The sequence below is a fragment of the Macaca mulatta genome, chromosome 9 (genome assembly GCF_049350105.2).
Source record: "Macaca mulatta isolate MMU2019108-1 chromosome 9, T2T-MMU8v2.0, whole genome shotgun sequence".
NCBI lineage: Eukaryota > Metazoa > Chordata > Mammalia > Primates > Cercopithecidae > Macaca > Macaca mulatta.
This window is the reverse complement of record NC_133414.1, coordinates 27,928,380-27,955,014: the sequence shown is the minus strand read 5'-3', so window position 1 is coordinate 27,955,014 and position 26,635 is coordinate 27,928,380. Positions and strand designations below refer to the sequence as shown.

Below are 26,635 nucleotides of genomic sequence, written 5' to 3'. Positions count from 1 at the left end.
GAGAAGAAGTTGAGTTTCTATAACCTGCTTCAGGGGATAAGTGGGGAAGGAGAAAGGAGGGTGGGAGAAGGTCACAGAGATTGTCTGGCATCTTGGGTCCTTCTAATCTCCTTCGGTTTAAAGTACTCAGCATGCCACGGTGCCATATTTTGGGGGCACTGTGTTCGGAGTGCTGGCACCCACCTAGGTCCTACTGACTATTGAAGATGAGAAATGATGTCATAAATTATTATTTCATAATAGGCACAATGGCTTTGTAAAGCAGAGGACAGTTAACCATGGGGGAGCCTGAGCCACTCACGGTGAGCCAACATTCAAGGCCAGGGTCTTCCTTTTTTAAGAAATTTATTTATATTTTGATTTTTTATAGAGATGGGGTTTCCTGTGTTTCCAGGCTGGTCTTGAACTCCTAGCCTCAAGTGATCCTCCCACCTTGGCCTCCCAAAATGCTGAGATTACAGATGTGAGCCACTATAGTTGGCCTTGGCCAAGGGTCTTTCAGCTGTGTCCCCCCGTCCCTCCATGTCCTATAATTACATGAAGCCCCTCCAAGAACGTGCTGTGTAAATTGTCACATCCTCAGTCTTGAAGTGTACCATTTTCTAAAGTGGACCTGCCTGAGAATGGACGGCCCCTTTCACAATTGCCTTTTCACATGTTAGAAAGGAAAATTGCACCTGCACCCACACAGAATCTTACTGCCCCAGGGTAAGGCTCAAAGGCCCTAAACAAAAGGACAACTTGAAACACCAGCGCAGAGAAAGAAGAAGACTCATCACAAATGCTTTTGGAAGTCATGCGGATTCTAATTCTTTGCTTTCAACATAATAGAAGGTACCTAATTATCTGGTCAGCTGCTGGATGAAAAGAATCATCACTGATCCTCCTGTGGCTTTTGGCTAGTACCTTGGAAGGAGTTCAAAGAATTGAATAGAATTCTTCTGTTCCCATCTACTTATTTATATGAACAAAGTCTCTCAGTATACAAAGTACTTAACATCTGTAAAAATGAAAAACTGGAATATAATTGATAAGGAACTTCATCCTTTGATCCTGGAATTAACCAGGGGGAAAATGGCTCCATCTGTTTCTAACATTAAGAGATGTCCCTTCTCCCCATTTTTTCTTTCTTTCTTTCTTCTTTTTTGGAGATAGAGTTTCACTCTCGTTACCCCGGCTGGAGTGTAACAGCACAGTGTTGGCTCACTGCAACCTCCACCTCCCGGGTTCAAGTGATTCTCCTGCCTCAGCCTCCTGAGTAGCTGGGATTACAGGTGTGTGCCACCATGCCCAGCTAATTTTTTTGTATTATTAGTAGAGACAGGATTTCACCATGTTAGCCAGGCTGATCTTGAACTCCTGACCTCAGGTGATCCACCTGCCTTGGCCGCCCAAAGTGCTGGGGTTATAGGCATGAGCCACTGTGCCTGGCCTCCCATTTTTACTTTTCATGTTTAATTAGTATCAACATTTATAATTAAAAAAAGGTTTCTATGTTGTTTCGGTCAACTGTAATTTTTTAACCCTTAAGTTTCCTATGGTGACAGAAAAGAAAAGCTCACCCATCAATTTATAAACATAATTAGTTGAAGAGGAGTATGGGACGGAGAATAATAAAAGACTTTTAAGCATATCAATATATTACAATAGGATAAATCTTTGGGGAGAAAATGAAATGGAAACAGTTCAAAGGGGGGGAAAAAAGGAACAATATAAAATGTCCCAAATGTTGAAAAAAGCTTATTGTACATCACCAAAAGTGAACATTAATGTCAGTTTTGGACTTTGGGTGATAATAATGTGTCAATGTAGATTCATCAACTGTGACAAATGTGCCATGCTGGTGTTGATAGTGGGGGGAGCTGCATGTGTGCGAAGGCAGGGGATATATAGACACTCTTTCTATTTCTGTCCAATTTGACTGTGAATCTAACTGTTCTAAAAATAAAGTCTATTAAAAAAAAAGCTTATTCATGTGCTTCTTAAAAAGATGATGGTGAGAATCAGATTGCCATGGAACTGTATTTAGATTCCATTGAATAGTTTTTTTAAACTGTCAACATTTAAAATATGTTGGACATGGAATTCTTTGTATCTATTTAAACTTGTAAGCCGGGTGCAGTGACTCATGCCTGTAATCTCAGCACTTTGGGAGACCAAGGTGGGCAGATCACGTGAGGTCAGGAGTTCAAGACCAGCCTGGCCAACATGGTGAAACCCCATTTCTACTAAAAATACAAAAAGTAGCTGGGCATGGTGGCACATGCCTGTAGTCCCAGCTACTTGGGAGGCTGAGGGAGGAGAATCGCTTGAACCTGGGAGGCGGAGGTTGCAGTGAGTCGTGATCACACCACTGCACTCTAGCCTGGGCGACAGAGCAAGACTCCATCTCAAAAAAAAAAAAAAAAAAAAAAAATTAATAAATAAACTTGTGATGAAAAAATTTAGATGTCAGCAAACAAATGTGTGAGGTGGCACATGGATTTTCAAACTTCTTCTAGGGTTATGCAAGCACAAAGTTTGAGATCCATTTATAGAGGCAGCCATCATCTGAGGTTGGCTATAGGGGCTATGTGGGAACAGATGAGTAAGTTGAGGAAAGGAGTCCACCAAAAGGGAGAAGAATGACACAGCTGTGCACAGGGACAGCGAGTGACAGAGAGAGATGGACACCCAAGGGAGGGCTGGGGCCAAGATGCTTGCCATCATGATCCCAGCAATGCTCCAACCCCTACACCAGTCCCTGGGAGGTCTGACTGTACTTCCTATCTTTCATTCCAATGAGATGCCTCGGGATCCTTTCAGTAATCACTCTGAAAAAATTCTAATTAGAGCAGTATCTGTTTTTATACCCAAGGATCACCACTGACAGTTGACGGCAGGAGCTAACAGTATTTGTGCACTCAGATTTCAGCAGTGCCTCTGGAAAACCAGTGATGGTCTTGCACCCTCACCAAATCTCAATAGTTAGACTCATACTTGGCTCTTACCTTTTGGGAGTGAAGCTAAAACAGTGACCGTTCCAAAAAGCTGGTAAGTTACTTTCAAATGGAACAGTGCATAACGGCAACCATCAGGAGAATTCATTAGGAATTAACTCTATTTTCTTTCATTTAAAAATGGGGTGATCTGCTATTGCCTCCCCAAATGTAGACAAGTTATCCTTTTGGAATTCCTAATTAAGCATCTTTCTGTTCACAAATTTGCAGAGTTTGGTTTCTCTATATTCATTTTAGATAATCTATTACATAGAACTTTACTGCAGATGACTGCTGAATTTCAGTTGGGATCAAACCACTTTACTTTTATGCATAACTCCACAATGTAACAAGTGGTTTTCATGCTGGATTTGATTTTGTGAGGTAGGAAGTACAGCAGCATCAACCATTTGACAAACTGAGAAGTGAATTGAAGTGTTGTCAAAGAGCATACCAAGATCACACAGCAGGTGACATTTGAAACCCGGGTGCGTGAAGCCACTTTTCCAGTCACCTTTGGAAATGGATGCCTAGTAATTATGCCTGCACAAGCATATCACTAATGTCTCCAAATTCTTACTTACTGTTGCTTCTGAAAATGGAGCTCAAAGCCTCCCTCTGCATTCACTTTCTTGCCTCTCCCAGGCACTATCCCCAAAGACAAATAATTTGTAAAAGACTTCTGTTAAGTATTGAAGACTTCAGTATTGGGACTTTAAGAATGAAGTTTTAAAGAGTTTTGTACAGTTTGATAATTTTCCAGAAGAACTGACACTCTGGGTCAGGTAAGCTCTTTCTTAATTAAGCTGCAAGTATTAATCTGTCTTAGTCTATTTCTCTTGCTATAGCAGAATACCAGACAGTGGGTAATTTACAAGGAAAATAAGTTTATTTGGTTCATGGTTCTGGAGGTTGAAGTCCAAGGACATGGTGGAAGCTTCTAGGGAGGGCTTTCAGACTGTGTCATAACACGGTGGAAAAGCAGAAAGCAAGTAAGCAGGCATGAAAAAGATGGCAAGAGCAAGCTGAGCTCACTTTTATAACAACCATGTTGCCCAGGCTGGTCTTGAAATCTTGTGCTTAAGCAATTCCCTTGCCTTGTCCTCCCAAAGTGTTGGAATTACAGGCGTGAGCCACTGTGCCCAGCCTTAAACAAACTATCAAAGGGTATTAGTACAGAGCTTCGACAAGAATGCTTTAGGTACTTCAAAATTACAAAGCCTCCCTTTTAGGAGTCATGACATCGATGAGAATGATCACAGCCTACTTCTCTCACTCTAAGGTCAGCAGGCAGAAGCCACTATGTACGCAGGGCACTGGCCAGAAGATACATTCAACCAAACACTGAGAAAATGGAAATACATTTACTTAAAATTGGCCATTTCAAAAATGCCTCCACTTCAATTTTGGTCTTTACATTTGATTGTAGATTAGGAGAATGTATAAAAGTTGGCTTTTAAGAACATATTCTTAAGCAAAATAATTCATCAGGAGAATTTCTGCTTCCTGCTATGGTAGAATAGTAATGGTTTGGGTTCATGGCCTGGCCCAAATCTCATCTCGAATTGTAATCCCCAGTGTTGGAAGTGGGGCCTGGTGGGAGGTGACTGGATCATGGGGCAATTTCTAACAGTTTAGCACCATGTCCTTAGTGCTATCTCATGACAGAGTTCTCAGGAGATCTGGTTATTTAAAAGCATGTTGCATGCCCTCTCTCTCTCTTCCTCCTGCCCTAGCCATGTGAGGTGCTCACTGTCCTTCCCCTTCACCCTCTGCCATGACTGAAAGTTTCCTGAGGCCTTCCCAGAAGCAGATGCCACCATGCTTCCTGTACAGCTTGTAGAACCATGAGCCCATTAAACCTCTTTTCTTTTTTTCTTTTTGAGAGGGAGTTGCCCAGGCTGGAGTGCAGTGGCACGATCTTGGCTCACTGCAACCTCTGTCTCCTGGGTTCAAGTGATTATCCTGCCTCAGCCTCCCTAGTAGCTGGGATTACAGATGCCCCCCTACCCTCACCACGTCCATCTAAGTTTTGTATTTTTAGTAGAGACAGGGTTTCATCACGTTGGCCAGGCTGGTCTCCAACTCCTGATCTTAGGTGATCCACCTGCCTCACCCTCCCAAATAAACCTCTTTTCTTTATAAATTACCTAGTCTCAGGTATTTCTTTATAGCAGTGTGAGAATGGCCCAATACAAGTAGCTTGCAGTAGACAAAACAGTTAGAAATGCTGGATTAAAAAAAAATCTGTGTGAAGGCATTGGAGAGCTATTGAAGCAATTAGGACTCAAGGGGTCAAGATCCAAGACAGAAATGAACCATAAAGAGGTGTTCAGGTCTCTAGAAAGCCACACTTCCCCTCAGGGCATTTGTTGATGCTTAGTCTAGGGTGAGACTGGGAATCATGGCAAAGGATTTGAGCAGGCACTTCACAAAAATGGGTATTCAAATGGATAAGAAACATTTGACAAGATGCTACAATCGCTGGCATCAGGAAAATTCAACTTAAAACCACAGAAGATGCCACTACAAACCCCTGGAATGGCAAAATTAAAAAACTAATGGCAACACCAAAGGCTGTCAAGGATGTGGAACAACAGGAATTCTCATACAATACTAATGGGAGGCTGAATCATAGAATCTGTGTGGAAGCTGCTTGGCAGTATCTACTAAAACTAAACATATTACCCAGCCTGGCTAACATGGTGAAACCCCGTCTATACTAAAAATACAAAAAGTAGTGAAGTGTGGTGGTGAGTGCCTCCCAGCTTCTTGGGAGGCTGAGACACAAGAATCACTTGAGCCAGGGAGGCAGATGTTGCAGTGAGCTGAGATTGTGCCACTGCACTCCAGCCTGGGTGACAGAAGGACTCTAATTAAAAAAAAAAAAAGGTTGGGTGCCGTGGCTCATGCCTGTAATCCCAGCATTTTGGGAGGCTGAGGCAGGCTGAAGTGCAGCTCGAGACCAGTCTGGCCAACATGGTGAAACCCCGTCTCTACTAAAAATACAAAAACTAGCCAGGCGTGGTGGTGGGGGCCTGCGATTCCAGCTGCGCAGGAGACTGAGACAGGAGAATCATTTGAATCCGGGAGGCAGAAGTTGCAGTGAGCCGAGATTGCACCACTGTACTCCAGCCTGGCTGACAGAGCGAGACTCAATCTCAAAAATGAAATAAAATAAAAAAATAAAACTAAACATATGCACAACCTGTGGTCCAGCAATTGCACCGTAGGTATATATGCAAGAGAAATGTCTACACATGTCCAACAAAAGACATGTACTGTACAAGAATGCTCCCAACAGCATTACTGGTTAAAGCCCCACCCTAGAAACAAATCAAATATCCATCAACAAGACAATGGATAAATAGGTTTTGGTATAGTCACACAATGGAATACTAACGGTGAAAAAGAATAAGCTAGTGCTGTGGGCAGTAGCATGAATGAGAGTTGAGTCAAAGCAAAGCAAAATAAAACCAACCTAGGCAACATGGTGAGAGCCTGTCTCTTAAAAAAAACAAAAACAAAACTTGGCCGGGTGTGGTGGCCTGCGCCTGTGTTGCCAGCTACGCCGGTGGCTGAGGCGGGAGGCTCACTTCAGCCTGCAAGGCGGGGTTGCAGTGGGCCACGATCGAGCCGCTGCAAGATCTGGCTGGGCAACAGAGCAAGACCCTGTTTCAAAAAGAAAAAAGTACTGTGATATAATTCCATTTCATATATAAAGTTCAAAAAGAGGATGGCCGGGCGCGGTGGCTCAAGCCTGTAATCCCAGCACTTTGGGAGGCCGAGACGGGCGGATCACGAGGTCAGGAGATCGAGACCATCCTGGCTAACACGGTGAAACCCCGTCTCTACTAAAAAAAATACAAAAAAAAAACTAGCCAGGTGAGGTGGCGGACGCCTGTAGTCCCAGTTACTCGGGAGGCTGAGGCAGGAGAATGGCGTAAACCCGGGAGGCGGAGCTTACAGTGAGCTGAGATCCGGCCACCGTACTCCAGCCTGGGTGACAGAGCGAGACTCCGCCTCCAAAAAAAAAAAAAAGAGGAAATGCTAAGGAGATAGAGGCTAGAATCATGACGACCTTTGTAACGGGGAGTAAGGACTGGAAGGGCCATGAGGAAGGCTGCTGCACCTCCCTGAATGCTGTTATCTTCATGTGGGTGGTTCACTTTGTAAAAATTCAGAGTGTACCATTATGATATGTGCACTAATTCATTAGTTACCATGGCAAACTGCAGATGCCCACTGAAGGACTGAAAGACATGCCATCCCCCAAAATGCTAGATTGGTGCACTGATTACTTCTAGTTGAAAACATTGGAGAAATTGGGGTCCCAGAAAGGGTGAGCCGACCTTCTCTTCCTGCAGGCAGCAAGCCATCAGGATTCCTCTGAAGGGGAACCCTCAGCGTTTCAGGGCGAGAAAATAGCCCTTATCACCAGAGACTGGGAACTGGGCTGCAAAGGAGCTGAATAAATACACTCAACAAAGTAACCTTTATCTTCCACTATAGATAAAGTAACCCTTGTCTCCCCCCATAGATCTTCTGGTGATGCCCTTTAGTGAAAGGAATATAAAAACGCAGGACCCCAGTTTGTGCTGCCCAAAGGAATAAAGTAAGCTGAAAGCTGAGTCATGGAAGACGCTGCCTTGCACCCTTTTGTTGCTAAACAGACAGCTACAAATAAAAGGTTAAATATCTCCACAAGGAGCAATTCTATGTTCATCTTATCTTCTGTAAAGTTCCAACTTACTGAGCGGGAGAGGAATACAGTTATTCACTCTTTCCCTACCTGCTCTTTTTCTCTTGCAACATGTGCATTACCATGCCCCTCCCTCTTTCCCCTCCTTGACTTTTCCCCTTTACGTTTTTTTTTGTTTTTGTTTTTGTTTTTTTTGAGATGGATCTTGCTCTGTCACCCAGGTTGAAGTCCAGTGGTGCTATCTCGGCTTACTGCATCCTCTGCCTCCTGGATCCAAGCAATTCTCCCTTCCTCAGCCTCCCAAGTCGCTGGGATTACAGGCGTCCACCCCCATGCCCGGCTAAGTTTTGTATTTTTAGTACAGATGGGGTTTCACTATGTTGGTCAGGCTAGTCTCGAACTCCTGACCTCAAGTGATCCGCCCACCTCAGCCTCCCAAAGTGCTGGGATGACAGGCGGGAGCCACCGTGCCTGGCATCCCCTTTAAATGCTGAAGCCCTGAAATTCATCTTTGGAGAAGGGCACAGACCACAGACTGTTTCTGTGATTCTGTTTGTTTGTTTGTTTTCTTCTAGGCGTGTCCTTAAGCCTTGGCAAAATAAACTTCTAAACTGATTGAGACCTATCAAAGACTTTCTGGTTTACACTCCCCTAGAAACTTCACTGCCCCTAGCCAGATCCTCTTTGTTCTGTCATTTTTTCTCAAATTTATTGTTCTTTGTTAAAAAAGTATAGAAGCATCTTGCCTCGGCGACTTCTTTAGACTTTGGAGTCTTGTGAAGATCCCCATGTAGATGTAAAACTGATAAAAATGTGTATGCTTTCTCTTGTTAATCTCTCTGGTGTCAATTTGGTTTCTAAATCCAGCCTAAAGGGGTGTGGAGGTAATCTCTGATCCAGCCTAAAGGGGTATGGAGGTAATCTCTGACTCTCCCACCACAGCTAATCTTAGTTAGACAATAGCTATACCTTCTCTTATACAATAGCATAGCCATGTTGCATGACTCCTGAGCATTATTTTTACAGATTCAAGGGGAAAGGTGCCTCATGGAAGAGTTATGCAAAGTGGTGGCCCTGAATGTAACTCTCTAGTTTTAGCTGTGCATATGGTTGTTCAGATAGACACTACATTTCTCAGCTTTTCTTGTAGCTCAGTGTCATTATGGAACTAACTTCTGGCCAATGGGATGGAGGCATAAGCCTGAATGTGCATTTCCCCGGCTCTTCCCTCACTTCCTACGGACTGGAAAATGGCGAGGCAGAAAAGCTACCATGGAACCAAAGATGGAAGCCGCATATTGAAAATGGCAGAGCCATTCTACTACTAGTAGAATGGCTACTAGTGTAGCCATTCTACACTACTGTGTACCTGTGCCTGGACCAGTGTGTGAGAGAGAAATAAGCTTGTAGCTTGTTTGAACCACTGATTTAAGAGTCTCTTTGCTACAGCAACTTAGATGGTACCTTCACTAATGCAGTTGTTAAAGCATGGCATTGGGCCAGGTGCAGTGGCTCACGCCTGTGATCTCAGCGCTTTGGGAGGCCGAGGCGGGCAGATCATGAGGTCAGGAGATCGAGACCATCCTGGTCAACATGGTGAAACCCCATCTCTACCAAAAAAAAAAAAAAAAAATTAGCCAGGGGTGGTGTCATGCGCCTGTAGTCCCAGCTACTCGGGAGGCTGAGAGAGGGGAATTGCTTGAACCCGGGAGGCAGAGGTTGCAGTGAGCCAAGATTGCACCACTGCACTCTAGCCTGGCAACAGAGCAAGACTTTGTCTAACAACAACAACAAAAGAAAAAAAAAAGCATGGCGTTGAAGGTAGTTATGGGTGGAAAACTTTGTATTTTTATTGCTTAATATTTATCACAAATAATACTATTTAATTGCTTTGTTGTCAGTCAGCCACCATACAACCTAAGGAAGACCCCAGAAAACAGCATTTATAGGATACATTTTCCCACAAGGAAGCTGCCCTAATTCTCCCTCTAATGATATGACACTTTTTTTTTTAAAAACCTGTAAAAGGGAAAGGTGTTTGGAAAATGGAGAGGAACTTCTTCACCTTTAACATTCTTTGATTTTCAAAAAGAAGGTAATGACCCTCACACAATTATAGTTGCTCGAGGCCTCAGTTGGGAAAAAGCCTGGAAATCCTTGTACACATGACTTGAAGGAAGCATTTTCAAATATGAAGAACAAATATGAAAAAAAGAACACATATAAATTTATGCTTTTTACTTGCACAAATTGTTTGTAACGAAATCACAGTAACTTGCACATTTTCCAGGTGGTCCTTTTAGTTTTCCTGGCAAATATAAGCCCCAAATACAAACAACAAAGAAAAGAGCATCTTTCAAGCAGGAAGCAGGAAGAACCAACAGTGAGTGCATGAAGATATATCGGATTAATACAGCCACACAGAAGCAGGGACAGAAGAGAATCAGACAACCACAGAGAGATACATTTTGGATTTGGAATGAAAAAAAAGCAAAATGGATTCTTCTCTTTCTGAATCCTTCAAAGGGCTGTTAACTTACATACAGCTTAAGAGCTGAGTCTGTGTTTATTTGAAAATAATATATTTGTAATATTTTGTGAGACAATGAATGGTGTGGTTAGTATACAGGTGACATTAAAACAAATCCTTGGCCGGGCGCAGTAGCTCATGCCTGTAATCCCAGCACTTTTGGAGGCAGAGGCGGGCAGATCACGAGGTCAGGAGATCGAGACCATACTGGCCAACATGGTGAAACCCTGTCTGTACTAAAAAATACAAAAAAGTTAGCTGGGCCTGGTGGTGCATGCCTGTAGTCCCAGCTACTGGGGAGGCTGAGGCAGGAGAATTGCTTGAATCTGGGAGGCGAAGTCTGTAGTGAGCCAAGATCATGCCACTGCACTCCAGCCTGGGCGACAGAGTGAGACTCTGTCTTAAAAAAGAAAATCCTTCATACTTTATAGGGTTTAATAATATGCAGGTCATCTTACCTGGGGGTTTTTAAATACAGCATATTTCTCCTCTTTCTGCAAAAATAGTACTTTATTTTCTGTGTCTCTTGTCCAGTCTGATAAGACTTCAACAACATTTTCATGGTCTTCGAAAAACCTCTCTGATGAAATAAGAAAAGGTATTCTTTCAGACCCAAGACATCAGGGGTTCCAAGTGAGAAGCAAGCTATTACTGAGTTAATCTTCATGAGTTTCATCAGGTGCCTAGGATTCTTATTAATAATTCTCACATGATGTCACACTGTAATATTTCTATTATGTTTATCTTTCATTGTCTTCAAGTTATCTTCCATTAAAAACAAGATGAAAAAACCCATAACACAGGCCGGGCGCTGTGGCTCAAGCCTGTAATCCCAGCACTTTGGGAGGCTGAAACGGGTGGATCACGAGGTCAGGAGATCGAGACCATCCTGGCTAACACGGTGAAACCCCGTCTCTACTAAAAAAAATATAAAAAAATAGCCGAGCGAGGTGGTGGGCGCCTGTAGTCCCAGCTACTCGGGAGGCTGAGGCAGGAGAATGGCGTGAACCTGGGAGGCGGAGCTTGCAGTGAGCTGAGATCCGGCCACTGCACTCCAGCCTGGGCGACAGAGCGAGACTCCATCTCAAAAACAAAAACAAAAACAAAAACAAAAACAAAAAACCCATAACACAGTGACAATGGTCAGCTGTCACACTTTTTTCTTTCATTTTGTTTAAGAGATGGGGTCTCACTGTGTTGTCCAGGCTGGAGTGCAGTGGCTATTCACAGGCTCAAGGCTCAAGCAATCCTCTTGCCTCACCCTCCCAAGTAGCTCGGCCTACAGGCATATGCCAGTGTACCCGGAGACATACTTTTTTCATACCGACATTTTTTACCTTAAATAGTCCCAGATGGTGGCAAACATTCTACGTGAGGTGGACAGTCAGTCAATGACTGGTGGAACACTTTGAATGAAATTGTGAGAGTCACAGTGTGTACTCCAAAACATCACTCCTTAACATTCTAAAAGCAACGTGTGAATGCTTGAATTAAAACATAAAGAAAGGCTTTCATTTCTTCCCTTGACACATAGAACTGAAGACAACTTCAAGGGACTGTTTTAGTGTAAACCATTTTATCCAGAAAAAAAATTGCTCCTAAAGCTTCCAGCACAGGCAATTCTGTCCCACCCAGCTCTCCTGAGGGACGACTGTCCCATTATTAAAAATGAGAAATGTGGTATGTGTTCTTATAGTCCCAGCTACTCGGGATGCGGAGGCAGGAGGATCGCTTGAGCCTGGGAGCTGAGGCTACAGTGACCCATGACTGCGTCATTGCACTGTAGCCTTGGTAATGGAGCAAGACCCTGTCTCAACACCACCACCACCACTACCTAGAATGAGAAGTAACAGTATATCTTCAGTTAACCTTTTTTCCGCTTTTGAAAAATTCCACCAATTTCTACCAATTGTTCTTTGCACTCTGAGGCTGAGCCTCTTCCACAAGACAAAGTGTCAGAGATTAAGCAAGTGGGGAGGGAGGAGGGGGAAATGAGCACTGGTGGGAGACTGTGGCAGGGTTATGGTCGGTTAAGGAAGCAACCACTAAAGAGGCATTAGCCGACAGATACCCAGGCTCTTCTGCCACCTGCTCAGCTTATTAACCATGCAGTATCTTAGTCAGTATCATCCAGTCGCTTTCTTTCCCAAATGGAACCACTAGAGAAGCAGCAGTAATAATGCTTATATCCCCCAAGGTCTGGCCACCACCTGCTAGAATCCAACTCTCTTCACTACAACAAAATGAAGAGTCGAGCACTAAATCTCATATAAGGGAAGTGAAAGCCTTGAACCAAAGTCTTCTCAAGGAAGAACCAGGCCAGGCATGGTGGCTCACGCTTGTAATCCCAGCACTTTGGGAGGCCCAGGTGGGAGGATTGCTTGAGCGCAGGAGTTTGAGATCAGCCTGGGCAGCATAGTGAGACCCCGTGTCTATTTTCTATGTAAAATTAAAGAGAAAAAAAGAGAATAAACCCAGGCCCGTAATACAGCAAACCCACAAGGTTTTTGGAGTACAGCCCATTGCTGCGGATGGGACTTACCAATTTGTAGTTCCGGGTAGATTTCATAAAGACACCAGTCTACATTGCAGTCACAATGAGTTTTCTCGAAAAGGTTGTCCAGAACATCTCGGGCTAGCTGCCGCTCATCCACCATCAGTGACTTTGTGCTGTTGTCGTCCATGTGCACCTTGACGACGAGCTGAGGATAGAACCATGAGGCAGCCAGTAAATTTCAGCAACTGGAGAAGGCTACTAAGATAAAGGTTTCAAAGTTGCTACTGTTTCTGCACATTTATGTGAGAATGTGTTTGGTGAACTTGCTCCATCTAAACTCACTTGCATGCCAGGCACTTGTTTTAGGTGCTAGGATTATAGAGGTGGAGAAACCAATTCACAAAAAGAGAAAACAGATAATAAACAAAGTCCTTGTTTAGCCTTCAGAGACAGGTCATTCTGGTGGCAGAGACAGAAAACAAAGAGAACAAAAAAAGTGCTAGCTTCTTTCTTTCCCAATAATCTTTCCCTTTTCTTATTCCATCCTGGAGCCCAGAAACTTTTCTAGATTAAAAGCTATGCCTGTATCTTTATTATTATTATTATTATTATTATTATTATTATTATTATTTTGAGATGGATTCTTACTCTGTCGGCCAGGCTGGGGTGCAGTGGCGTGATCTCAGCTCACTGCAACCTTTGCTTCCTGGATTCAAGCGATTCTCTTGTTTCAGTCTTCCTAGTAGCTGGGATTACAGGTGCCTGCTACCATGCCCAGCTAATTTTTTTTTTTTAATTTTTAGTGGAGATGGCGTTTCACCATGTTGGCCAGGCTGGTCTTGAACTCCTGACCTCAGGTGATCCACCCACCTTGGCCTCCCAAAGCGCTGGGATTACAGGTATAAGCCAGCACCCCGGCCACCTGTTTCTTTATAATAAACTCTTCTCTTTTGCTTAGCTGGAGTTGAGTCCCATTTCATGCAACCCAAGAGTCTGAAGACACCAAGTTGGTTAATCCACAATTCTTTGAAGGTCCACAGGGCATATCTCAACACAGTGTCACTGAGGGGACCCCACTGAGAGACAGATAGTTACAGCAGGGCACATTTGAGATCAGAATTGGATTAAGTGAAATGAATGTAGACTGAGAAATAAGCTGTTTTGCAGGCACATGATGAATCTAATTTTGGGGTTGTTTTGTGTGTGTGTGTGACAGGGTCTTGCTCTGTTGCCTAGGCTGGAGTGCAGTGGTGTCATCTTGGGTTACTGTAGCCTCGACCTCCTGAGCTCAACTGATCCTCCCACCTCAGCCTCCTGAGTGGCTGGGACCACAGGTGTGCACCACCACACCCAGCTAATTGTTGTTCATTTTTTTTTGTAGAGGCAAAGTCTCACTATGTTGCCCATGTTGGTTTCAAATTCCTGGCCTCAAGCAGTTCTCCTGCCTCACCCTCCTAAAGTACTGGGATTACAAGCATGAGCCACCGTATCCAGCCCCTAATTTATTTTTTATTCCATTTTCAAAATATTCTATTGAATTAAATTCACAATAAAATTGATAGTAATCTTATTCCAAATCTGTAGGTTTGGAGGAAGCTGCATTTACTTATCTTCAACAAAAACACAGAATATCCTTGACTTTTTCTTGGCAACTTGTCAAAGTTATTAAAACACCTGATTCAGCTGGGTACGGTGGCTCACGCCTGTAATCTCAGCACTTTGGGAGGCTGAGGCGGGCAGATCATGAGGTCAGGAGTTCAAGACCAGCCTGACCAACAGGATGAAAACCTGTCTCTGCTAAAAATACAGAAGTTAGCCAGGTGTGGTAGCATGTGCCTGTAATCCCAGCTGCTCAGGAGGCTGAGGCAGGAGAATCTCTTGAAACTGGGAGGCAGAAGTTGCAGTGAGCTGAGATTGCAGCACTGCACTCCAGCCTAGGGGATGGAGTGAGACTCCGTCTCAAAAAAAAAAAAAAAAAAAAAAAAGGAAAGAAAACAACAACAACAACAACTAAAATCTTATTCGTTAGAGAGACCCTGATTTTCATGTAATGTAACAGAATTAATTCGTGAAATAATGCAGCTAGGCTTTGGATTTTCTTTGACACCTGTGTATTTGTAGCATATGAGCTTATGGTTGGTCCTGGTTATTCACCAATAAGACGCATCGTTATTAAAAAAAAAGTAATTAGATGGACTGAAAAGGGAGAGAGAAACCATAAATTTGATAACATTTCTTTCTCTCCACAAGTTTGGATTAGGTTCTGAGCAGCCAGGTTCTGTCCCATTCCTGCCTCCCATCCAAGTACTAACCAGGCCTGACCCTGTTTAGCTTCTGAGATCAGATGAGATGGAGCATGATCAGGGTTGTATGGCTGTAGCTTCATTCCTTCCTAACACTCTATAGTTAACAGATTGAAGAGTGTAGCTCCTGTAGATGGTTCTGCAGAGTTACTGATAGCAACGGAAGGGTGTGTGTGGTGGTAACCATTTGGATGAGTTGCAGGCAGCAACCAAAAGTTGAAGCACTCATGTAACACCTTCTATTTCCAACATTCACATACACCCCCAAGATCAAAATGTAGACATGGGGCAGTCAAAATGCTTTCTTCCTCCAGGGACCGTTTAAATCAGAGCCTTATCCCAGGGTTTCCTAAAGAATACTTTTTTTTTTTCCCTTGAAAATCTCTAACTCAGACATCTGTAGTTGGATAGTTGCTTTTTCCCTGTATTTGTCTTTTGATGATAAAATGGTAGGCCCAACTAACACAGTGTCAAAGATCCATTCATGTGACCTTAGAAATGAGTCATGGAGGGTTGCATGGAAAAAGAAGAATTCTTCAAATAGCGGTCTTTACTAGGATTTATTTTCTGTGGAAGGCGTACTTGCTGCTCTCTGCTGAGAATTACTGCTGTAAAGTAGCTACATGTGCTAAGACACACTACCAATGTTAAGGCTTAGAAAATTTAATGTTTCTGATGGAAAGATTAATGATGTTTGACTACATTTCAATCCCGCTTAGGAATTCTTGAGAAAATAAAACACGTGTTGCTGTTTTTTATGTTCTATAAAAACATTTATATAGAGAAAAAATACTAAACCACATAATTTGGCGATGATTAAAGGTTTCTTTTTGCAGAAATTGGAAACTAGAGTTAATCCACATGTACTTACGAATGTCCACAATTATAGAATTTAGAAAACACACACACATACACACGCATGCACACACACACACACACACAACCAAGAGAAGTCTTGTGATGTTTAACAAGAAGAAATTACATTTACTATTCTTCACAGCTTCCTTCACATTTGCAAGCTAAAGAGTAGCTCTATACCAACACATAACATTAAATCACAGTTATGTGATTTAGGAAGCTAAATACTTTCATATTTACACTATATGGTATGGGGCAAAGTGATTCAAGGGTGAAAAAATTGAAATAATCCGTTAAAGATTTTATAGCTTTTATAATTTCTTCTTTTTTGGCAAGATGCTAAATACAAAAATATCTTAGACCTAAGTCATTTACAGTTTTGTTTTTTTGCTTCTGTAATAAAATTTACAGATGGAACTGTTCTCTGGTGTCACAGGGCTTTTAAAAAAACAATAAAAGTAATGCATGAGTCTGATTCTGTTTCTAGTTCCAAAATCTTTGTAGCACAAGCTGTGTACATCATTTGTAATTCAAAATGATGTCAACAGCCCACAGAATACTTGAGGGCAAAGTATGACAGATAGATTTGATTTCCATCCTTTAAAAACATGTTGTAGATTACGCATGAGTACATTGCAGTTATTCTCTTAATGCATGAGTGTGTCTCAGTTATTTTCTTAATATTCTGCATCACAGAACAAATATATTCGGAGTGTCTGAAATCAGAGCAAATACATAACTTGTCTTCGTAATTTTCTTTCCTTCCTCACTGATCAGAGTGGCTTCTGTTTTCCATCTTCCTTGTTGAATCAAGGCAGCTTGTGCTTTGTGTGTACCGTTATAATTCATCTAAACTAAATCATGGCAACACTCTCACTTTCTGATATATGGCAGGAGATACCTGCCCTCTCCTTCTGTTCTCTTAATCTCCAGCTGAAGCGAATGGATGGAACCTGCTGGTTGTTCTATCTTTTAATCTAAGAAACAACTTCTCTTTTCATTTCCGCTTCTGAAAATATATAAATAATATATTTTATACATAATCCAGGGGCTTGAAATAGTCTAATTATGAAGTTTACTGTTACCTTTTTCTTTTGTCTTTTTATCTTGAGAGGTAAAGTCAATGACTCAGCACAGCTCATCCTCAGCTGCCATCCACGTGTGATCAACACGTTTATCCATGTGTGAGATTTTGTGCTAGAATCCTGCTCTCATACCTTGCCCCTACAATCCATTTTCCACAAAGCAGCCAGTATGACCCATGCTTATTTATTTTAGAGACAGGATCATGCTCTGCCACCCAGGCTGATGTGCAGTGGTGTGATCATAGCTCACTGCAACCTTGAACTCCTGGGCTCAAGGGATCCTCCCACCTCAGCCTCCTGTAGCTGTGATTACATGTGTGAACCACCATGCCCAGTTAATGAAAAACAATTTTTATTTTTGTAGAGATGGGCTCTTGCTCTGTTGCCCAGGCTAGTCTTAACTTCTGGCCTCAAGCAATCTTCCTGCCTCGGCCTCCCAAAGTGTTGAGAGTAGAGGTGTGATCCTCTGTGCCTGGCCCTTTATGACCTTTAAAAGCCATATATTCATCTTACACTCCCCTGTTTAAAACCCTCAAATGGTTTCCCATTGCACTTACAATACAACTCAAACTTCTCCGTGGACCTATGAGACCCCGTGTCTCCCGGCTGCCTCTCTGTCCTCAGTTGTTTCCTTTTTTCCCCACCTCCCGGAGCTCATTCTTGCTGGACCATCTTTCACTCTCCGTTTCCTCTGCCTGGAATGCCCCCTAGCACCACACCCATGTGCATCCAGCTGCTTCTGGCCAGAGGCCTTCCCTCCAGGGCTGCCTGCTCAGAGAGGCCTCCTTGGCACCAAATCCGTCCGGAAGGGTTGCCTGTGTACTCTCTGTCACTTCTCCCTGGTTTATTTTCTTCAGAGCTAGAGTCTAACTAGACTCTAACTCTCCACAAGCAGGGACCACACTTGACTTATTCACCTCTGTGTGATCCTGGCATCTATTCTAAGAGATGGGGATGCATTGGTGGGGAAAAGAGACAAAGATCCCTGGGGAAGATCCTATGGGGTGGTGGGGAGGGGATACAGGCAATACATAGGACAAATAAGTAAAGTAGGCCAGGCCAAGCAATCCTCCCACCTCAGCCTCCCAAAGTGCTGGATTACATGCCCGTTTCATCTTTTCCTTAATTTACCAAATTAACTATTTTAACCACTATTACATGCCTGTAATCCCAGCACTTTGACAGGCTGAAGTGGGAGGATTGCTTGAGGCCAAGAGTTTGAGACCAGCCTGGGCAACATGGCCAGACCCTTTCTCTACAAATAATTTTTAAAAATAGCGGGCCATGGTGGTGCATACCTGTAGTCCGAGCTACCTGGGAGGCTGGGTGGTAAGATCACTTGAGCCCAGGAATTTGAGGCTTCAGTGAGCTGTGATAGCACCACTGCACTCCAGCCTGGGTGACAGAGCAAGACCTTGACACACACACACACCCCCCCCCCACACACACACAAATAGGGTAGTGTTAAGCACTGAGGGGAACACTAAAGTGGGGGAAGGATTGGGAGTACTGGGGATGTGGGCGGCAAGGTCCCAAGGCAAGGGCGGGCCTGGAGTGCTTGAGGGGCAGTCAGGAGACCAGCAGCTGGAATGAGGGGAATGAAGAAGTGAATGCTGGGAGGTGAGGCCAGGGAGGTGACTGGTCGCCATGTCATGCAGGGACTGGAGGCCACCGGGAGGATTCATTCTGGCTTCATGTGTGAGATGGGCAGACATCAGAGACTTTTGAGCACAGGAGGACAAGAAGAGAGACTGCAGCCCAAGAGAAGAAGCTGGCCCTCGGCAGACACATAATGATTCATCCATCATTAAGGAAAGAATATGGGATATGTGGGTAGAGATGCACGCAGGTAGATAGGTAGATGTCTTGGCGGGAGCTTGCACAACTTTTGTTTTGAGTGCGTCTATTTTCCCTGCGACACGGGCAACAAAATCATTAGCTGAGGCCAGGTGTGGTGGCTCATGCTTGTAATCCCAGCACTTTGGGAGGCCCAGGTGGGAGGATCACTTGATGCCAGGAGTTTGAGACCAACCTGGGCAACAGAATGAGACCCTTGTCTCTGAAAAAAAAATGGTTTTGTCGGTGAGAGAGTGATTGAACCAGGGTAGCTCACTGAGTGCCCAGGACTGAGCAGGAGGAAAGTTCAATTTAACCAAGGTTTGAGAAAAGGGCAAGGCAGATGAGGATGTGGAGTTCCAAAGATTGGCTGTGGAATTAATCACTTGTGGAAAACGGGGAGAAAATGGTAAGGAAATTTGGGCATGTTTGGAATGAGTGGAACCAGACTAATCTGGGAAGAGTCCCCTAGATGAACCTTGAAAGTCTGCCTCCAGGGGCAGCCAAGGAATACTTCCTGAATATCCATCCATCAGCAGGTATTGAACGCCTTCATTCAGAGAACTGTGATAGGTGCCATGGGAATAGAAAGTGTAAAGCCCTATGTGAAAAGGACAATTCATGCAACTCTCAACAGAAAATTCTGAATGAGTCTCAGAGATGTTATTTGCTTCAGCAGTTGAAATCAGATGAAGAGCCAGGCATTGTGGCTCACACCTGTAATCCCAGCACTTTGTGAGGCTGAGATGGGTGGCTTGCTTGAGCCTAGGAGTCCAAGACCAGCCTAGGCAACATAGGGAGGCCTCAACTCTACAAAAAATAAAAATAGCCGGGCATGGTGGTACATGCCTGTGGTTCCAGCTACTCAGGAGGCTGAGGGAGGAGGATTGCTTGACCCCAGGAGTTTAAGGCTGCAGTGAGCCATGATCAGTTTGGGTGATAGAGCAAGACCCTGTCTCGAAACAAAACATGATGAAGACTGTTTCATCTTTCCCTTACTTTACCAAATTAACTATTTTTAAAAATTTTTTGTTTTTTTGAGATGGAGTCTCGCTCTGTGGTCCAGGCTGGAGTGCAGTGGTGCAATCTTGGCTCACGACAACCCCCGCCTTCTGGGCTCAAATGATTATCCTGCTTCAGCCTCCTGAGTAGCTGGGATCACAGGTGCACACCACTGTATCCAGCTTATTTTTGTACTTTTAGTAGAGACGGGGTTTCACTGTGTTGGCCAGGCTGGTCTTGAACTCCTGACCTCGGGTGATCCACCCACCTCAGCCTCCCAAAGTGTTAAGATTATAGGTGCGAGCCACCGCGCCCAGCCTAACTATTATTAACACTTTATTATCATTAGGTATATTCTTCTAGTGAGGTTAAATGCAGCTGTATCTCTTGCTATAATACAATACATGTCTTCTTCAAAAACCTATACTCTGTAAAAAAAACATGCATGATCAAGTTACAGGCTTATTAGGAAAGTAGGGTTAAGGGCAGATTACTCAAAACCTATTTTGAAACCAGAGCACCAGCAGAAACAGCATTTGGTACCCTGGGAGATAACTTGGACATCTAGGGCAGCAGCAGGGCTGACGGCTGCGCCAGGGCATAGGAAAAGGGCACAAGAGCAATTGCGGAAAAGCGGAGGCCAGGCCAAAAGAAGCTGAGCTCTGACCCAGTTAAGGCAGTCCCCAAAGGTGGCGCCACCTGCTATCAACCCAGAACTTTGCAAAATCCTGGAGAGGCCGGCTCAAAGGAAGGGAGCCCTGGATGTGCAAACTTGTTTTAAAATTTCTTAAGATAGAGCTGAAAGGGCCCCTGCCTGGACAGCAGCCAAGTCAAAGGTCCTTTCCTTTCTTGTTGAAGGTATAATTCTACTCCCACCATTCCAGCTCCCAGGAAAATTCATGTATAAGCCAGCAAAAAAAAATCATGTACAAGCCAAGGAAACCTCTACGTTTATAGTAACACAAATCCCTTATTTATCAATCACAAGTGAGCTAACTGATGATATAGAAAGAACAATTGTTCTCTACCTTTGTCCTTAAAAGGTTTTGAAAATTACAATTATTTGGAAAGTATCACTCAACATTTTTTTTTCTTTTTTCTTTTTTTCCTTTCTTTCTTTCTTTCTTTTTTTTTGAGACGGAGTCTCCCAGGCTGGAGTGCAGTGGCTCGATCTCAGCTCACTGCAACCTCCGCCTCCTGGGTTCAAGTGATTCTCCTGCCTCAACCTCTCAAGTAGCTGGGACTACAGGCACCTGCCACCACACCCAGCTAATTTTTTTTATTTTTGTAGAGAGGGGGTTTCACCGTGTTAGCCAGGACGGTCTCGATCTTCTGACCTCGTGATCCACCCACCTCGGCCTCCCAAAGTGCTGGGATTACAGGTGTGAGCCACCGTGCCTGGCTTCATTTTGTTTTTATCATTAAGCATAACCACAGGTCCTTAATTTAACTGCCCCCATGCAAATGGGATTCATGATTCACCTTCTTAACCTTGGCCTCCTTCAGTTTTTCCAGCGCCAGCTTAATTTTATCAGCCTTGGCTTGGGCTTCTTCCTCTTCCTGAAAAAGGGCAAGATATTCTTCATTACAGTCCATTAAATAATACCAGTGAGTAATCACTTCTGTCATTGCTAGTGTCTTAGCTACTTTATGTTAGCAAAAGTTACCAAATTTCACATGCTTGATTTTCAGAATGTATTAATTACTTTTTAAAGACATACAATGTGTAATAATCACATCTGGATAAATGGGGTATCCATCACCCGAAACATTCAATTTTCAGAATTTAAATGGCTATAACAAAATTCTTCAGCTCAAAGATATAGAAGGCAGCCACTCTTTATAGCTTGGGAATGGTAACTTAAAAGATGAAATGATGACTTTAACAGTGGTTCGTATATTTAGATCACAAAAATCTGCTTGGCCCACAAACTGGGATCCGACCTAAGGAATCTGTAGATTGACACATCTCCAGGGATTTGAACACTCTCAGAAATTATATACACACTTTTGGATCAGGATGTCTTTTTGGGGATTTCTATTTTTTTTAATTAGATTCTTAAAGGGGTTCTTAATGTCCCCAAAGGTTAAGAGACACTGAATATATATACATATATATATTTTTTTGAGATGGAGTCTTGCTCTGTCACCCAGGCTGGAGTGCAGTGGTGCGATCTCGGCTCACTGCAAGCTCTGCCTCCCAGGTTCACACCATTCTCCTGCTTCAGCCTCCCAAGTAGCTGGGACTACAGGTGCCCGCCACCACGCCTGGCTAATTTTTTGTATTTTTATAGAGATGGGGTTTCCCTGTGTTAGCCAGGATGGTTTTGATCTCATGACCTTGTGATCCATCTGCCTTGGCCTCCCAGAGTACTGGGATTACAGGCGTGAGCCACTGCACCAGGCCCAAGAGAATGAAATTTAAACTTACAATTCACCAAAAAACATATGAGCACTGACAAGCTCATATGAACAGGCAGAAAAGTGAGTGAAGTGTTTTATGAGCCCAAAGTTCTTTGAGTTTGGCAAGTTAAGTCTCTCTTCTATTTATAATGATAATGAAAGGAGCTGTTCTGGTTACATTCTAATTACTTGAATATAGGCATGTATCTTTTTATAGCAGTGGTTCTCAAATTGTTTTTTGAGCCACAAGCCCCTTTAAGAAAGCCCATAAAGCTTCACAAGTGCATTCAACTTTGTACTTTGTTTACTTTCAGGGGTTGCATGGCCCCCTCGAAATCTTCATGGACCCTACATTAAGAGTCTCTGTTCTATATTGATCTCCATTTTCACATAAATTTTCTATAATAAGTACACAGTAGTGTGTGATAGAGTATAATTTAATATTTGATTTATGTTCAATATTTGTTCATTCAAAAGGCATTGTATGACCTTCAGGGTCCCTAGGCTCTTATTTGTGAGGACCAAACATCATGACACAGTGTGACAACTGTGGAAGCAGAAATTGAACTGGACTCTCCTCTAAAATATTTGGCTTACTCTATAAAGAAAATCCTTAAAAGTGCTCTTTTTACTTTTATGAGAGACATACTATGAGTTAATATCCCAAATAATGATAATTTAAACTTTCCAGTTGTCTGTTTTTCAATATTCAGAAATTTATCAATATCAAGCACCCATCACCTGCCTGCTTTGTAACACCCTCCCCAACTATGACATTACAAGTGATACTTGGATGTGCCTGTCCTACTGAACAGGGCTGCCAAGTTCAACAAAATTCAATTTCACTCTACTCAGAAAATGTATAATGAATGCCGTCCAATCTCTATGTACTGAGCTAGGAGCAGGGACATGGAAATATACAATCAGTTCCACATTTCAATATGATATTAATAAAACATGTCCCCAAAAGACTGAGTTTTATCAAAGAGTGTTTGCATACAAATATTTTTTAAGCAAACTATAGTAAATCCTGAATATGACCCTAATACATTCTTGATATACACCCATGTGGCTTGTTTACGCAGTGTTCTAGCTTTGCAACGAGCATGCTCTGTATCTTGGTTTTTTAGTATGTCAGATCTTTGGATGCACAAACTTTGGAATGTAATGATCACTTCAGAGAACATCAGTGATAGGTAGCAGAGGCTGATGGCCCTGCCGACTCTGGTCCCACGCACTTACCTGAGAGAGAGGTTCAGGAGGTGGTGGCGGCAGTGGAAGGTCTAACACAGGATCAGCTGGTGGAGGTGGTAAGTCATCCTCATATTGGCTGATACCAGTGGCAGCAACATTTGTTCCATGACCAAGAGGGGCTGCACCACTAAAATTTGATGCCTGTAGAGATGCTGAATGATATTGATTCTGCGAGGACTCTTTCTGTGCCTGGATTGTCCTCTGCTCAGCTTCACTGATGTCTGCTACCAGATCTGCCATGAGAGCCTCTAAGTCTTGGTCTTCCAGTGCATTTAAGGACTCTAGTAGGGAAAATCACATTAATGGTATAAAAAACTACTTGCATCTGGAAAAACAGAAAGAAGATAATTTTTAAGCATAATATTTGAGTAGAAAGGAATCCTTATTTTGATTGGTTATGATATAATGAGAAGATTGAGAATATTTTAATTCAATAGCACAAGTATAGGAATTCCTAAAGGACTGTTGCTGCATTTGTTGCATGGTTAATCCGAGTGAGCTTCTAATACCAAGAAAATAAATGGAGGAAATGTGTTCTCTACACTGGGGCACCTGACACACCAGCTATAAAGTCAAATCCAAGCCCACGAATAGATGCTTAAGTAGGAAATCCTTGCATATTATAGTGTAAGATCTCAGAGTTTTAGAAAAGTAGGGGAGGGGAGAGCATTGGAAATGGATGGAAGGGGAGTTTTCCCTAAGCATTTGGAGGGCAAATAGAGTACTGCTGCTATTTAGAAGAAACTGGATTTCAAGCAACTGGGGTTTAATGTGCCTGTTACTTTGGGGTGAAGATGGAGCTTCTATAGGCTCACCACCTAACTGTAGAAAACTTCACATTCGGAGAAAGAGCAATTTTTTAAAAATTTTTATTTATTTATTTATTTGGGACAGAGTCTCACTCTATTGCCCAGGCCGGAGTGCCATAGTGTGATCTCGGTTCACTGCAATCTCTGCCTCCCAGGCTCAAGCGATCTTCCCAATTCAGCCTCCCAAGCAGCTGGGATTACAGGTGCATGTCACCAGGTCCAGCTAATTTTTGTATTTTGTGTAGAGACAGGGTTTCGCCATGTTGCCCAGACTGGTCTCAAACTCCTGGGCTAAAGCCATCTTCCCACCTCAGCCTCCCAAAGTGCTGGGATTACAGGCAAGAGCCACTGTGCCCAGCCAAGAGCAATTAATGATAAATAGCAGAAATTAAAGCACCATAGGTGGCAAGGAATTAAAAAATTATGGGATTAAATGGTAGAAACTTAATGAAGATAGTAAGCTGGGAGTTAACTTTTAAAAGACAGGAAAGACAAAAATTTTCAGAGTGAGAGGGAGGGAGGGGAGATCACCTTAGGATTTCTTCCATGTGTGGGATTACTATGGTAATCTGTGTGATCCTGAACATTGATTAGATCATGTGGTGTAGTGGAGGTGGTGTCAGTGAGTAGTCCTGGTGGAGTACTTTGATGATCAGGCATATATGATATGGTGAATATAATGAACAAAGGATGGGCAGGAAGGAAGTGATCCATGAGGAGAATTCTAGCTGCTATAGGTATGATGAACCAGACTGAGGAAATGGGAGCAGCCGGAATGAAGCCTATTCAGTAACAAATAAGCTTTGTGAAAGGATACATTGTCAGACATCATCATCATAAACGCCACACAGCATATTACAGTAATGCTAGTAGTGCTAGTTTACAGTACTGGGACTAAAGTTTGGTGTTCCTCAATGTGTTAAAAGAGTTTATTTTGGCCGGGCGCGGTGGCTCAAGCCTGTAATCCCAGCACTTTGGGAGGCCGAGACGGGCGGACCACGAGGTCAGGAGATTGAGACCATCCTGGCTAACACGGTGAAACCCCGTCTCTACTAAAAATACAAAAAAAAAAAAAAAAAAAAATACAAAAAAAAGAGTTTATTTTACTGTAAATCACTTTTATATACAACTTCTTTTTTTTTTTTTTTTGAGACAGAGTCTCGCTTTGTCACCCAGGCTGGAGTGCAGTGGCATGATCTCAGCTCATTGCAACCTCTGCCTCTTGGGTTCAAGCAATTCTCCTGCCTCAGCCTCCCGAGCAGCTGGGATTACAGGTGTGCACCACCTTGCCTCGATAATTTTTGTATTTTTAGTAGAGACAGGGTTTTGCCATGTTGACCAGGCTGGTCTCGAACTCCTGGCCTCAAGTGATCCCCTTGCCTCAGCCTCCTGAAGTGCTAAGATTACAGGTGAGAGCTATCAGGCCCAGCTTATATATAATTTCTTTATAAAATCAAGTTAAATTAATTTAAAATGTTTTCAGAGAAAATATATATAGAACTAAAGAAGCATATTTATAATTTTCTAATGTAATCAATCACATTGTGACTGTTGACATATAAACCTTTACTCTATTATAAAAATTTTGGGGACAAAACCTCCATAATAATATTTATATTAGTAATTTCCAAAGCAAATTTAATAAATTGAATTATTATATTAGTTATTAATAGATTTTTAATATATTAAAGATTTCTAAATTTATCAATAGAGATGAAATGTTTTAATAAAGATTAGCTAAATTTGTGAATATAGAATTGAGTAATATGGAATTGGGGAATGGGATAGAAATAGATTTTATTCTGAAATTAGTCACTGACTCTCTGAATGACTTTGGGCAATTATTTTTTTTTTTAAACAGGCTTTTGTTCTGTTGCCCAGGCTGCAGTGCAGTGGTAGGATCATAGCTCACTGTAGCCTCGACCTCATGGGTTCAAGCAATCCTCCCATCTCAGCCTCCCAAGTAGCTGGGACTACAGGCACATACGAGCATGCCTGGCTAATTTTTAAATTTTTTTAGAGACAGTCGTCTCACTATGTTGCCCAGACTTGTCTCAAACTCCTGGGATTAAGTGATCCTCCTGTGTTGGCCTCCCAAAGTGATGGAATTACAAGCATGATTACAGGCTCGCACCCAGCCTGGGCAAAATATTTTGAACTCATTTTAGCAGTGTTTTAAAGTGAAGACAAAACAAATCTATTCTTAATCTAATTCCATACAAATTTAATTTTCCATACATAGCAGTAGTTTTTAATTGTCTTGTCCCGTATCCAAATTAGACCACATGTGTACATCTTGTTTCCTTAATGAGAATAGTGTCTTATTACTGTGATGTAACATCACTGTGTTTATATCTTGCTGGGTGTCTGGGTATCAT

At 42.7% G+C, this 26,635-nt stretch overlaps 1 protein-coding gene across 7 annotated transcripts in view; it reads right to left on the bottom strand.

The window, feature by feature from the left end:
- APBB1IP (amyloid beta precursor protein binding family B member 1 interacting protein) overlaps positions 1-26,635 on the bottom strand; it is a 122,226-nt gene that overhangs the window by 36,545 nt on the left and 59,046 nt on the right. For all 7 annotated transcript variants that reach the window (XM_077946018.1, XM_077946020.1, XM_077946022.1 and 4 more), the window contains 4 exons: positions 23,437-23,729; positions 21,274-21,351; positions 12,753-12,912; positions 10,669-10,790 (listed from right to left, as the gene is read on the bottom strand). In XM_077946018.1, coding sequence (XP_077802144.1) covers positions 10,669-10,790; positions 12,753-12,912; positions 21,274-21,351; positions 23,437-23,729 — 653 coding nt within the window. The remainder of the gene's footprint in view (positions 1-10,668; positions 10,791-12,752; positions 12,913-21,273; positions 21,352-23,436; positions 23,730-26,635) is intronic.